Source organism: Salvelinus alpinus, chromosome 13 (genome assembly GCF_045679555.1).
Source record: "Salvelinus alpinus chromosome 13, SLU_Salpinus.1, whole genome shotgun sequence".
NCBI lineage: Eukaryota > Metazoa > Chordata > Actinopteri > Salmoniformes > Salmonidae > Salvelinus > Salvelinus alpinus.
Window position 1 is genome coordinate 1,143,867 of NC_092098.1, and position 14,670 is coordinate 1,158,536.

Consider the following 14,670-nt stretch of genomic DNA (forward strand, 5'->3'; position numbering starts at 1 on the left):
ACACTACCCACACAAATGGCAGTATAAATTCAATAGAGATTGAGTAGGCATACAGCAGTAAGGTGTAGGCATTACGTAATAAATCAATAGTGAACATGTAGGAATTTTGTTGGTATGTGAAGGTTTTAAGTCAGACCTGGGCAACTCCAGTCCTCAGGGGCTTGATTGGTGACTTTTTCCCCAGCCCCAGCTAACACACCTGTCTCCAATAATCATCTAATCATGATCTTCAGTTAAAAATGCAATTAGTTTAAAACACCAGTAGGTTTGTATAGATCTTGTGTAGTAGTGATTAAGTAGTACTCTTTCATGAGGGCGTGCGTTAGGACTAAATAACATTAGTGGAGGAACTCGCACTAACGCCCTGGATCAGAGCTAGGGCAGGCACAGCTCTGCATGCTACTCATCAATAGAAGTGATGCTGCATGACTGACATGTTACATCAACTCAGACAACGGCTCCTTGTCAAGAATGAGAGAATAACTGAAGTAGTTCAACAGAACTTATGTACGGCAAATGTGTTTGGCACCATTCCTTTCCCAACTCTTCCATTTGAGTGTCAGCAAAATAACCTGCTACTGAATTCTTTCCCACGAATGCAAGAATGTAGGCCTTTAGGCTACCAGTGTTTGTGCTACTGCGATCATCAGCCGTCAACCGTATCATTGCCCTCTTATAATGGAAAAAACAAAGCAGTCGCCATAGAATCATTACAAAATCAGTTTTATTATAGGGTGTAAAAAAGGAACATTAAATCAATTAGAATGTTGGTTGAACCATTATAAATGCCCACACAGCTTTAGGTGAGTGTGACTATATGTACAATATCCATCATATTTTCACATACAAAGCAAAAGTATGTGAACCCTTTGGAATTACCTGGATTTCTGCAAAATTGGTCATCAAATTGGATCTGATCTTCCAACCTACACTGTGAATGTTTAAATTATGTATTCAATATAGACAAGAAAAATACAATAATTTGTGTGTTATTAATTTAAGCAGATTGTGTTTGTCTATTGTTGTGACCTAGATGAAGATCAGATCAAATTTTATGACCAATTTATGCAGAAATCCAGGTATTTCCAAAGGATTCACATACTTTTCCTTGCCACTGTAATATCCCCCGTTTTCTGACAATTCTGACAATTCCTTTGCTAGTTTCCACACCTGCACCAAAAGTCCTCGCTCCCAGGCACCTAGTCTCTGTCCAATCAGAAGTAGAGGTCTCTGTTATTACCATCAGATGGCTGTCTCACCCCACTCAGCCAATTACAAGCCAGTGTCTGTGTCAAACGGCACCCTATTCCTTACATAGCACACTACTTTTGACCAGAGCCCTATGGCCCCTGGTCAACAGTAGTGCACTATAAAGGGAATTGTTTGCCATTTGGGACACACACAGTCTCAGCGCGGGGACTGTGTGCTGGCGCCGGGGGAGTCTGAGCAATCCATCTTCATCCCGGCTTCCAGTAAGATGGGGGAGGCGGAAGAAGAAGAGGGAGGGAGCACGCCACTCTTACTTTCCAGAGAGGAGGATGAGGGGAGGGACACCACAATGTACTTCTGGAGGGGTCGTGACCCGGGCCCTCCAGACTCCAGCTTGACCAGAGGCTGCAGCGTGGAGGTAGCGCTGGCGACCGTGCTGGTCACTGAGGAGGAAGTCCGAGTGATCACCTGAAGTAAAGGAGAGGGGAATATTACATTACACATCGCCACTACTAGGGCATCTAGATAATGACTTTTTTTTATAGAAACTTAAATGTTTATTTACGACCACACCTTATACAGCACCAGTCAAAAGTTTTGGACACACCTCATTCCAGGATTTTTTTATGAAAAAAAAACTATTTTCTACATTGTAGAATAATAGTGAACACATCAAAACTATGAAATAGCATGGAATCATGTAGTAACCAAAAAAGTGTTAAACAAATCAAAATATATTTGAGATTCTTCAAAGTAGCCACCCTTCCCTTGATGACAGCTTTGTATTCTCTCAACCAGCTTCATGAGGTAGTCACCTGGAATGCTTTTCCAACAGATTTGAAGGACTTCCCACATATGCTGAGCACTTGTTGGCTGCTTTTCCTTCACTCTGCGGTCCAACTCATCCCAAACCATCTCAATTCGGTTGAGGTCGAGTGACTGTGGAGGCCAGGTCATCTGATGCAGCACTCCATCACTCTCCTTCTTGGTCAAATAGCCTTTACACAGCCTGGGGGTATGTTGGGTCATTGTCCTGTTGAAAAACAAATGATAGTGGGACTAAGCGCAAACCAGATGGGATAGAGTATCGCTGCAGAATGCTGTGGTAGCCATGCTGGTTAAGTGTGCCTTGAATTCTAAATAAATCACAGACAGTGTCACCAGCAAAGCACCATCACACCTCCTCCTCCATGCTTCACGGTGGGAACAACACATGCTGAGATAAACCGTTCCCCTACTCCGCATCAAGACACGGCAGTTGGAACCAAAAATCTCACATTTTGACTCATCAGACCAAAGGACAGATTTCCACCGGTCTAATGTCCATTGCTCATGTTTCTTGGCCCAAGCAAGTCTCTTCTTATTACTGGTGTCCTTTAGTAGTGGTTTCTTTGCAGTAATTCAACCATAATGGCCTGATTCACACAGTCTCCTCTGAACAGTTGAAGTTGAGATGTGTCTGTTACTTGAACTCTGTTTAAGCATTTATTTGGGCTGCAATTTCTGATGCTGGTAACTCTAATGAACTTATCCTCTGCAGCAGAGGTAACTCTGGGTCTCCCTTTCCTGTGGCGGTACTCATGAGAGCCAGTTTCATCATAGCGACTGCACTTTTTAAAAGTTCTTGAAATTTTCCGGATTGACTGACCTTCATGTTTTATAGTAATGACGGACTGTAATTTGTCTTTGTTTATTTGAGTTGTTCTTGCCATAATATGGACTTGGTCTTTTACCAAATAGGGCTATCTTCTGTATACCACCCCTACCTTGTCATAACACAATTGATTGGCTCAAACTCAATAAGAAGGAAAGAAATTAACTTAACAAAGCACACCTGTTAATTGAAATGCATTCCAGGTGACTACCTCATGAAGCTGGTTGAGAGAACGCCATTAGTGTGCAAACCTGTCATCAAGGCAAAGGGTGGCTACTTTGAAGAATCTCAAATATAAAATATGTTGATTTGTTTAACACTTTTTTGGTTACTACATGATTCCATATGTGTTAGTTCATAGGTTTGATGTCTTCACTATTATTCTACAATGTAGAAAATATTAAAAATAAAAAGCCTTAAATGAGTAGGTGTGTCCAAACTTTTGACTGGTACTATATGTGAATCTAGGAGGACAGAGTGAATACTATTTATGCTCTTAAATACAATAGTCTTTGTTACTATTTCAAAGAAAACAAAAACAACAAAACTGCCGTCCACAGTACCTGCTGGGTGGAAGATGCCCCTGAGCTGGTTGCCATGACGATGTACTTGGTTGCCGGGGGCGATGGCTGTGTTGGGGTGCCTGGTCGGGTGGACATGAGGGTGAGGGAGCTGGGTACCTTGATGATGCTGGGGGTACGGGACCCCCCTGACCCTCCTATTCCGCTCTGAGACACAGTTAGGGTGGGCCGAGGCTGCAACACAGAAACAGATACAGTAGATCTTCAGATTGGGTTTTGTTATGTTACTTTACACTAACAGGATGAAGTTGCTGATATTGCCAGTCAATATCAGCATTGAAGTCAATTCCAACTTTGTCTTTCAATGAAGAGAATTGGAATTTAAGCTGACTGAATTTACATATTTTTTACACCGACATTTACATAAAATGTCATGTTTACCTAACACTAAGCCGGGTCAATAGATGTTTGACGTCCATGTGCCCTACCTGTGTGATGGTGAGTGTGGTTCTGTTGACCTGCTGGGCCTGTAGTGCTGCCTGGGCCCTGGCCTTGACCACATGAGAACACATCATGGGCCCAAGGTAACCGTAGTCTGCCCGGTACTGCTCCACGTTGTCAGGCAGGGGACGGGTTTTAGCGATGACGCTGGCACAGTGTTTCTGAGAGAGAAGAGGATATTAGTCAAGTATCTCTCACAGATGGGTATGTGACTTTAAAAAAGGCCAGTTTCCCGGACACAGATTAAGAAGCATGTCCAGAACTAGGTTTCCTCTGTGTCTGGGAAACTGGCCTAAATGTACTGTATGAAGAGGTGTCTATAATACTGTATGTGGTCTATGGTCTTATTTGTGTTAACAATCAGGTACATGAGAATAAAACAAACATGTTCTATCATAAAGAGGCATTGAGTATTACAATTTGAGTTATCAATAATGAGTAGAGAACAATACGTTTGGCTCCTCACCAGTAAAAGGCTTTGGACGTGGTCTGCTCCTATCTTATCAATGTTGGAGACAACAGGTCCATCAGACACTGCTTTGATACGAGCTCCTTCTACAGTGAGCCTGGGCAGGATCAACGTCTTGATCACCTGGAGAGAGTAAGAAGAGGGAGGTAGATAGAAAGAGAGGGGAACATAAAATTCGACATAACATTTTGTGAATTCTTGGTTGGTGAGCGGATCCCAGACCTCACAAACATAAAGGGCAATGGGTTCTATAACTGATTAGGATCTGGCTAAAAATACTTGAATCAGTTGTAGAACCCACTGCCTTTTATGGTTGTGAGGTCTGGGATCCGCTCACCAACCAAGAATTCCCAAAATGGGACAAACACCAAATTGACACTTTGCATGCAGAATTCTGTAAAAATATCCTCTGTGTACAATGTAAAACACCAAATAATGCATGCAGAGCAGAATTAGGCAGATACCCGCTAATTATCAAAATCCAGAAAAGAGCCATTAAATTCTATAACCACCTAAAAGGAAGCGATTCCCAAACCTTACATAACAAAGCCATCACCTACAGAGATGAACCCGGAGAAGAGTCCCCTAAGCAAGCTGGTCCTGCGGCTCTGTTCACAAACACAAACAGACCCCACAGAGCCCCAGGACAGCAACACAATTAGACCTAACCAAATCATGAGAAAACAAAAAGATAATTACTTGACACATTGGAAAGAATTTACCAAAAAACAGAGCAAACTGGAATGCTATTTGGTTCTAAATAGAGAGTACACATTGGCAGGATACCTGACCACTGTGACTGACCCAAACTTAAGGAAAGCTTTGACTATGTACAGACTCAGCGAGCATAGCCTTGCTATTGAGAGAGGCCGCCGTAGGCAGACCTGGCTCTCAAGAGAAGACAGGCTGTGTGCACACTGCCCACAAAATGAGGTGGAAACTGAGCTGCACTTCCTAACCTTTGCCAAATGTATGACCATATTCGAGAAACATATTTCCCTCAGATTTACAAAGACCCACAAAGAATTAAAAAATAAATCCAATTTGGGTGAAATATGGGGCGGTAGGGTAGCCTAGTGGTTCGAGCGTTGGGCCAGTAACCGAAAGGTTGTCAGCTCGGAATTCGATCTAGCAAGGTAAAAATCTGTTGTTCTGCCCCTGAACAAGGCAGTTAACCCACTCTTCCTCAGCCATCATTGTAAATAAGAATTTGTTCGTAACTGACTTGCCTAGTTAAATGAAGGTTAAATAAAAAAATACCACAGCACCAAGATTTCTGACCTGTTGCCACAAGAAAAGGGCAACCAGTGAAGAACATGTTTATTTATTTACTTTAACTATTTGCACATCGTTACAACAGTGTATGTAGCCACAATATGACATTTGTAATGTTTACTGTCCAATGGCGGCGAGCTTTACACCACTCCAGCCGACGCTTGTCATTGCGCATGGTGGTCTTAGGCTTGTGTGTGGCTGCTTGGCCATGGAAACCCATTTCAGGAAGCTCCCGACTAACAGTTCTTGTGCTGACGTTGCTTCCCGAGGTAGTTTGGAACTCGGTATTGAGTGTTGCAACCGAGGAAAGACGATTTTATCGTGTTACACACTGTTTCCACTTCACAATAACAGCACTTACAGTTGACCAGGGCAGCTCTAGCAGGGCAGAAATTTGACAAGCTGACTTGTTAGAAAGGTGGCATCCTATGACGGTGCCACGTTGAAAGTCACTGAGCTCTTAAGTAATGCCATTCAACTGCCAATGTCTAGATATGGAGATTGCATGGCTGTGGGCTCGATTTTATACACCCGTCAGGCTGAAATAGACAAATCCAGTAATTTGAAAGGGTGTCTACATACTTTTGCATGTTTCCCATGCCAATAAGGCACTTTGAATTGAAGAGAGAGAAAGAGAGAGAAAACACTATGGGGTGAGAACATTTCTTCAAGTGTGCAAGAGACAAAAGGCACAACTCACGTCAGGTCCTAGTTCAGACAGTCCAGCGATACATCCGTAGCGTGTCGTCCACTGAGTCTTGTCATCCAACCAGCTCTGAGAGGAAGAGATGGAAGGTGATGTTCATAGCTAATAATAATACCACCCCTTATTGTCTCAATCCCAGTATTATATGTTTAATGAAATGGTGTTCAATGTTTTTTTTTATTATTATTATTTTTTTTACAAAAGTCACACACACACACACACACACACACACACACACACACACACACACACACACACACACACACACACACACACACACACACACACCCTTATTAGTAGAAGTTGATCAATCGGATGCACCTCCACATACCTTGGTGAAGGTCTTGGTGATGCGTGACTGGATGTTGTTGGTGGTGGTGCTGAAGGTCTTACAGCTCTGGGCCATCAGACGGGCAGCGAAGTCCCTCAGAGCCCAGTGGTTGTCCACGTCAGGCCGCAAGCACAGCTGCTTACTCACTATGCACGTCACCACCGCTGGGATCAACTCGTGCAGCTAGACCACGACCAGGGAACCAAGAGAGGGACACATCAATGTGTTATGATCAGCACTGAGTTGAGAACTGTCTGTGTTGAAATACTCTATAAAGTTTATTATGATTATATGATTATATTATTTATTAGGATTATATTAGGATTTGGTTTTCAGTTTGTGTGTAATATTGATCTGCGTCAGTTCGGTTTAATGCGTTTTGATTTCATTTTCAGTTGACTTTGTATGACTTTTAGCTGTGTTAGAATTTGACAGAATCGCAGTCATGGCGGCGGCTCTCACATATTTCTCTAGGTAGAGCGTGGGGTTGTCCATGAGGGCCTTGACCATCCTCATCAGGTAGATGAGCAGGGCCAGGTTGTTCTGCACCACGTTCACACGGACCTACGGGACAAGAGAAAGACGTAAGAGAAAAACAAGTTAGAGGTCACGGGGTCATGATCCCGACTGCACCGAGACACCTCAGCATCACCAGGATTGTATTCATTAGATACCAAGCAGAATAAAGATGTATTGAAACAAGGAGGCACTAGTTGGTAACAATATGTGAGGTTTTTGTTGAAAAAAATTTATTGAATGTAATGTAACCTTTTATATTGCGTGCTCTAATGAACACAACCCAGCAGAACAGGGCTAAATAAAACATTTTCACTGATAACTTAAAGTTAGGAGCACCAGAAAATGTTTTTGTTTTATTGACTGAGAAAAAGCCTATATAAATTCCAGCTACTTTTGAAGCACATGTTGTGCTCTAGAAACTAATATGTAACACTGTTAAGACACGTTTATTATAAATAAATAAATAAATAAAGTCATTTGTGAAATATTAGGTTTCTACATTGTGTAAAAGCACTATTTTCCTATTGGGATGCATTACATTGAAAATTGTACACTGTCTCTTTAAAAATGTCAGGTTTGTGATGATGAAATGCAAGAGATTTGTCATGCATTGCTACGATCATTATTGATGCAATCCCCTCTGGACTTATTGTACTTTTTAAGGATGTGGCCAGATCTATGCCCGCTTCTTTACCATCTCTTGATCCAGCTGACTCACCAGTGGGCAAGATATGTTTCTCTCCTACTGTTTTTAACAACAATTATTTAAATATGTTTCAGTCCCATATGTCACAAAGTATCTTTCTGGAATGGCCTTTTAAAGAAATATTCATTGGAAAAATGTTTAGTCTCTTTCTCAGAAGTTTAAGAACTAATAAGATTAAATACGTTTCATATATCTTCTCAAAAAGTACAGAGTCAGGTGTTGTTGCCAGTCATAGCTTTCCACCAGCACCGTATCATCATCCAGTCCAACATCACTAACGTTACACACAGTTCATACACGCATGTTAATGTTAGCTGGCATGCCAACTATCTAACCTCAGCTAACGTTAGCTAGCTAACAGCAAGCTTTAACTTGGGGTCTTTTCTTTAACAGTAGACATGTAATGTTAGCTAGCTAAACATTGAACTATCATCCCAAACAATAGAGTAATAGCAATACAAACCAATTTTCATAGCTAGCCAAATAGGTTCACTGTTAGCTAGCAAGCCAGCCATCGAACTTCAGCTAGCTAGGTAACAGCAAGCTTTAACTTGCAATGAAAACAACTTTGACAAAATTAGAAATGTATGATATCAAACAGTAACTAGACTCTTACCCGTATACATGGATGAAAGCTTCACGGCAGACTGCAACCCCTTTCATTAAATAAGACGTCCTGTGTCATTTCTGTTTTGTACGTACAGCTTGCTTGGCCCACTGTTTTTGTTGCAATGGTTCACACTGACCGTGTGCAATGCCTTAAGACGCATCTTAAGCTTTAGCCCCCACCCAAACTCTGACCATTTTACTCGCCCTAACAGAGCTGGCTAGGCCGTTTATGTTATCCAGAGCGTTGGTGACTAACTGTGCTCCTGGCAACAATTTAATTACGCTATTTTGACGACTTTACTGACATATTCAACCGGTGTTGACATATTCAACCATATTCAACCGGTGTTGAGCATTCGTAAATTCATCAGTTATTCTGCACTCTGGTACACTTAGAGGGGAGTGATCTGAAACAGTTGTTGCAGTGATGTTCTATTGAAATAGATACTTGCATACTGGAGATTTTTGTTAAGTTTTAATACGCAACACATTTAAAAAATGTTGTGACTTGCGACATACGCCTAGTTTTCTGAAACGGGTCACATTTTAGAAATGAGCTGCTCACCGGATATTGATAAAGTGTCTCTGATGTGTTGAGCATTGCTTGATCAAAAGCTTGCGCACCCAGTAGGTCTCCAGACTGAGGGTTGATCACGTTTCATACAGTTGCCTAAGAGGTATTCTACTTTGGGTGGGTGTCTTACTCTATGACAGGACATGGGATCCGAGAGCAGCATCCCAGTGTCAATATTACGCTTGCTTTTTTAAAAGTACAGTACCAGTCGTGGCCAAAAGTTTTGAGAATGACACAAATATTAATTTTCACAAAGTCTGCTGCCTCAGTTTGTATGATGGCAATTTGCATATACTCCAGAATGTTATGAAGAGTGATCAGATAAATTGCAAAGTCCCTCTTTGCCATGCAAATGAACTGAATCCCCAAAAACATTTTGACTGCATTTCAGCAAAAGGACCAGCTGACATGTCAGTGATTCTCTTGTTAACACAGGTGTGAGTGTTGACGAGGACAAGGCTGGAGATCACGCTGTCATGCTGATTGAGTTTGAATAACAGACTGGAAGCTCCAAAAGGAGGGTGGTGCTTGGAATCATTGTTCTTCCTCTGTCAAACATGGTTATCTGCAAGGAAACACGTGCCGTCATTGCTTTGCACAAAAAGGGCTTCACAGGCAAGGATATTGCTGCCAGTAAGATTGCACCTAAATCAACCATTTATCGCATCATCAAGAACTTCAAAGAGAGGGGTTCAATTGTTGTGAAGAAGGCTTCAGGGCGCCCAAGAAAGTCCAGCAAGCGCCAGGACCGTCTCCTAAAGTTGATTCAGCTGCGGGATTGGGGCACCACCAGAGCTTGCTCAGGAATGGCAGCAGGCAGGTGTGACTGCATCTGCACGCACAGTGAGGTGAAGACTTTTGGAGGATGGCCTGGTGTCAAGAAGGGCAGCTAGAAGCCACTTCTCTCCAGGAAAAACATCATGGACAGACTGATATTCTGCAAAAGGTATAAGGATTGGACTGGGGTAAAGTCATTTTCTCTGATGAATCCTCTTTCTGATTGTTTGGGGCATCCGGAAAAAAAGCTTGTCCGGAGAAGACAAGGTGAGCGCTACCATCAGTCCTGTGTCATGCCAACAGTAAAGCATCCTGAGACCATTCATGTGTGGAGTTGCTTCTCAGCCAAGGGAGTGGGGGCTCACTCACAATTTTGCCTAAGAACACAGCCATGAATAAAGAATGGTATAACACATCCTCCGAGAGCAACTTCTCCCAACCATCCAGGAACAGTTTGGTGACGAACAATGCCTTTTCCAGCATGATGGAACACCTTGCCATAAGGCAAAAGTGATAACTAAGTGGCTCGGGGAACAAAACATCGATATTTTGGGTCCATGGCCAGGAAACTCCCCAGACCTTAATCCCATTGAGAACTTGTGGTCAATCCTCAAGAGGCGGGTGGACAAACAAAAACCCACAAATTCTGACAAACTCCAAGCATTGATATTGCAAGAATGGGCTGCCTTCGGTCAGGATGTGGCCCAGAAGTTAATTGACAGCATGCCAGGGCGGATTGCAGAGGTCTTGAAAAAGAAGGGTCAACACTGCAAATATTGACTCTTTGCATCAACTTCATGTAATTGTCAATAAAAGCTTTTGACACTTATGAAATGCTTGTAATTATACTTCAGTATTCCATAGTAATATCTGACAAAAATATCTAAAGACACTGAAGCAGCAAACTTTGTGGAAATTAATGTGTCATTCTCAAAACTTTTGGCCACGACTGTACACATTCCAGGGTTTTTCTATTTAAAAAAAAAAACTAATTTCTACGTTGTAGAAAAATAGTGAAGACATCAAAACTATGAAATAACACATATGGAATCATGTAGTAACCAAAAAAAGTGTTAAACAAATCAAAAAATATTTTTCTTCAAAGTAGCCACATTTTGCCGTGATGACAGCTTTGCACACTTGGCATTCTCTCAACCAGCTTCATGAGGTAATCATCTGGAATGAATTTCAATTAATAGGTGTGCCTAAGTAAAAAAAAATTTATGCCTTTGAGCCGATCAGTTGTGTTGTGACAAGATAGGGATGGTATACAGAATATAGCCCTATTTGATAAAAGACCAAGTCCATATTATGGCAAGAACAGCTCAAATAAGCAAAAAGAAATGACAGTCCATTACTTCAAGACATGAAGGTCAGTCAATCCGGAACATTTCAGGTGCAGTCGCAAAAACCATCAAGCTCTATGATGAAACTCTCTCATGAGGAACGCCACAGGAAAGGAAAACCGAGAGTTACCTCTGCTGAGGATACGTTCATTAGAGTTACCAGCCTCAGACATTGCAGCCCAAATAAATACTTCACAGAATTCAAGTAACAGACACACCTCAACATCAACTGTTCAGAACTCCTTCATGGTCGAATTGCTGCAAAGAAACCACTACTAAAGGATACCAACAGAAAGAAGAGACTTGCTTGGGCCAAGAAACACGAGGAATGGACATTAGAACGGTGGAAATCTGTCCTTTGATCTGATGAGTCCAAATTTGAGATTTTTGGTTCCAACCGCCGTGTCTATGTGGTTCCCACCGTGAAGCATGGAGGAGGTGGTGTGATGGTGCTTTGCTGGTGACACTGTCTGTTATTTATTTAGAATTCAAGGCACACAACCAGCATGGTTACTACAGCATTCTGCAGCGATACAACATCCCATCTGGTTTGCGCTTAGTGGGACTATCGTTTGTTTTTAACAGGACAATGACCGAAAACACACCTCCAGGTTGTGTAAGGGCTATTTGACCAAGGAGAGTGATGGAGTGCTGCATCAGATGACCTGGCGTCCACAATCACCCGACCTCAACCAAATTGAGATGGTTTGGGATGAGTTGGACTGCAGAGTGAAGAAAAAGCAGCCAACATGTGCTCAGCATATGTGGGAACTCCTTCAAGAACACTGGGAAAGCATTCCAGGTGAAGCTGGTTGAGAGAATGCCAAGAGTGTGTAAAGCTGTCATCAACGTAAAGGGTGGCTACTTTGAAGAATCTCAAATATAAAATATATTTTGATTTGTTTAACACTTTTTTGGTTACTACATGATTCCATGTGTTATTTCATAGCTTTGATGTCTTCACTACTATTCTACATGACTCATTCAATACTATCTGTAATGATGGTAGCATCCACATTAATGTACAGTGGTTGCTCAACAAAAAAAAATGAGATTATGCAGCGGGATTCAGAGGTCATTTGTGGTTTAGTATGGTACCCTGTGTCACTGCTTCAATGGGCGATATAAACCAAATAGAAACTGATAATTGTGCACGACTTCAAATTGGAATTTCGATGAGCTGAATAATGAGGATGAAGAAGGTGATTGAATTTAGAACAATAGTGTAAGAATTGCTATTCCTCTGTCCTGCACACACATGATTTTATGAATTCATGAATTAGATCACTTTAGCTGACATGTTGCGGTTCATCTGATGAAGATGCGCATGGGCCTATTTATATGAATTCGGAGGGCAGAAATTATTAAATATTAAAGCGTTAGACCTTCTCACTAAAGGCGTTAGTCATACAAAAGATCCCAGAATGCCTTTTCCGATCGCTCATCATCTTCAACCATCAGGGAGTCGATGGCTTGAATAGTCTCGCTGGAAATGGAATACCACTGTAGATGCTGTGTTTTTGGTTGATTGCCAGGCGGCATTGGTGGAGAGTCAGGTGGAGAGCGACCTGTTTAAAAGATATGAGGAAAAAATATTCAATTTGATTTGGAATGGCAAGCCAGCCAAAATTAAAAAGGGCCTATTGTCTCACCCCATGTTCAAGAATGGCCTTCATCCCTTTATTCAGATTACAACCTCTCACTTTTGTTTTTTTGGAAAACGAAATAATCTCAAAAAGATAGTTATTTTTTAAACAAGGACTTGAAAATGAGATTGTGAACTCTGCAAACAACGTTTCCAGTCCGAGAATAAATAAATAAATAATCCATCCACCCATAATGGGCTATTAGCAGGACAAAAGACTCTTGCCAAGGAGGGTAGTGGGAGAATTGTATCATTACGGAGTTATGTTTTCAGTTGATGCCAAACAAGTTCGATTGGGCTTAAATCAGGAGACCTACATGAAGAGATGAAAAATATATGTTTTAGATATACTGTAGGTCTTTTTATTTATTTTACTACATAAAGGTCTTCTTATTCTGCTGGCGTCTTGACCCAGTTTATGCCCTCATTTGCAATGCAAACACGGGCGGCAGTGTGTTAGGACTGTAACCACCAAAGGACTTGAAACTGAACAGAGATGGATCCCGAGGCAAATGTTGCTTCTTCATCAACATCTTTATGTTGTAAATAAGAATTTGTTCTTAACTGACTTGCCTAGTTAAATAAAGGTTAAATAATAAATAAATATATAAACGCAGCAAAAAAAGAAACGTCCCCTTTTCAGGATCCTGTCTTTCAAAGATCATTTGTAAAAATCCAAATAACTTCATTGTAAAGGGTTTAAACACTGGTTCCCATCCTTGTCCAATGAACCATAAACAATTAATGACATGCACCTGTGGAACGGTCGTTAAGACACTAACAGCTTACAGACGGTAGGCAATTAAGGTCACAGTTATGAAAACTTAGGACACTAAAGAGGCCTTTCTACTGACTCTGAAAAACACCAAAAGAAAGAAGCCCAGGGTCCCTGCTCATCTGCGTGAACATGCCTTAGGCATGCTGCAAGGAGGCATGAGGACTGTAGATGTGGCCAGGGCAATAAATTGCAATGTCCGTACTGTGAGATGCCTAAGACAGCGCTACAGGGAAACAGGACGGACAGCTGATCGCCCTCGCAGTGGCAGACCACGTGTAACAACACCTGCACAGGATCGGTACATCCGAACATCACACCTGCGGGACAGGTACAGGATGGCAACAACAACTGCCCGAGTTACACCAGGAACCCACAATCCCTCCATCAGTACTCGGACTGTCCCCAATAGGTTGAGAGAGGCTGGACTGAGGGCCTGTAGCCCTGTTGTTAGGCAGGTCCTCACCAGACATCACTGGCAACAACGTCGCCTATGGGCACAAACCCACCGTCGCTGAACCAGAAAGGACTGGCAAAAAGTGCTCTTCACTGACGAGTTGCGGTTTTGTCTCACCAGGGGTGATGGTCGGATTCGCGTTTATCGTTGAAGGAATGAAAGTTACACCGAGGCCTGTGCTCTGGAGCGGGATCGATTTGGAGGTGGAGGGTCCGTCATGTTCTGGGGCGGTGTATCACAGCATCATCGGACTGAGCTTGTTGTCATTGCAGGCAATCTCAACGCTGTGCGTTACAGGGAAGACATCCTCCTCCCTCATGTGGTACCCTTCCTGCAGGCTCATCCTGACATGACCCTCCAGCATGACAATGCCATACTGCTCGTTCTGTGCATGATTTCCTGCAAGACAGGAATGTCAGTGTTCTGCCATGGCCAGCGAAGAGCCTGGATCTCAATCCCTTTGAGCTCGTCTGGGACCTGTTGGATCAGAGTGTGAGGGCTAGGGCCATTCCCCCCAGAAATGTCTGGAAACTTGCAGGTGCCTTGGTGGAAGAGTGGGGTAACATCTCACAGCAAGAACTGGCAAATCTAGTGCA

At 42.3% G+C, this 14,670-nt stretch overlaps 1 protein-coding gene across 3 annotated transcripts in view; it reads right to left on the reverse strand.

The window, feature by feature from the left end:
• Nucleotides 1–706: 706 nt before the first annotated feature.
• Nucleotides 707–14,670, reverse strand: part of LOC139536790 (transcription initiation factor TFIID subunit 6-like) — a 45,148-nt gene continuing 31,184 nt past the window's right edge. For 2 of the 3 annotated variants that reach the window (XM_071337411.1, XM_071337413.1), the window contains 7 exons: nt 7,129–7,230; nt 6,667–6,849; nt 6,330–6,404; nt 4,352–4,477; nt 3,873–4,046; nt 3,427–3,618; nt 707–1,677 (listed from right to left, as the gene is read on the reverse strand). In XM_071337411.1, the coding sequence (XP_071193512.1) occupies nt 1,408–1,677; nt 3,427–3,618; nt 3,873–4,046; nt 4,352–4,477; nt 6,330–6,404; nt 6,667–6,849; nt 7,129–7,230 (1,122 nt within the window). In that variant the 3' untranslated portion in view covers nt 707–1,407. Of the gene's footprint in view, nt 1,678–2,024; nt 2,243–3,426; nt 3,619–3,872; nt 4,047–4,351; nt 4,478–6,329; nt 6,405–6,666; nt 6,850–7,128; nt 7,231–14,670 lie in introns of all 3 variants that reach the window. The other variant, XR_011667396.1, reaches the window with a different exon arrangement.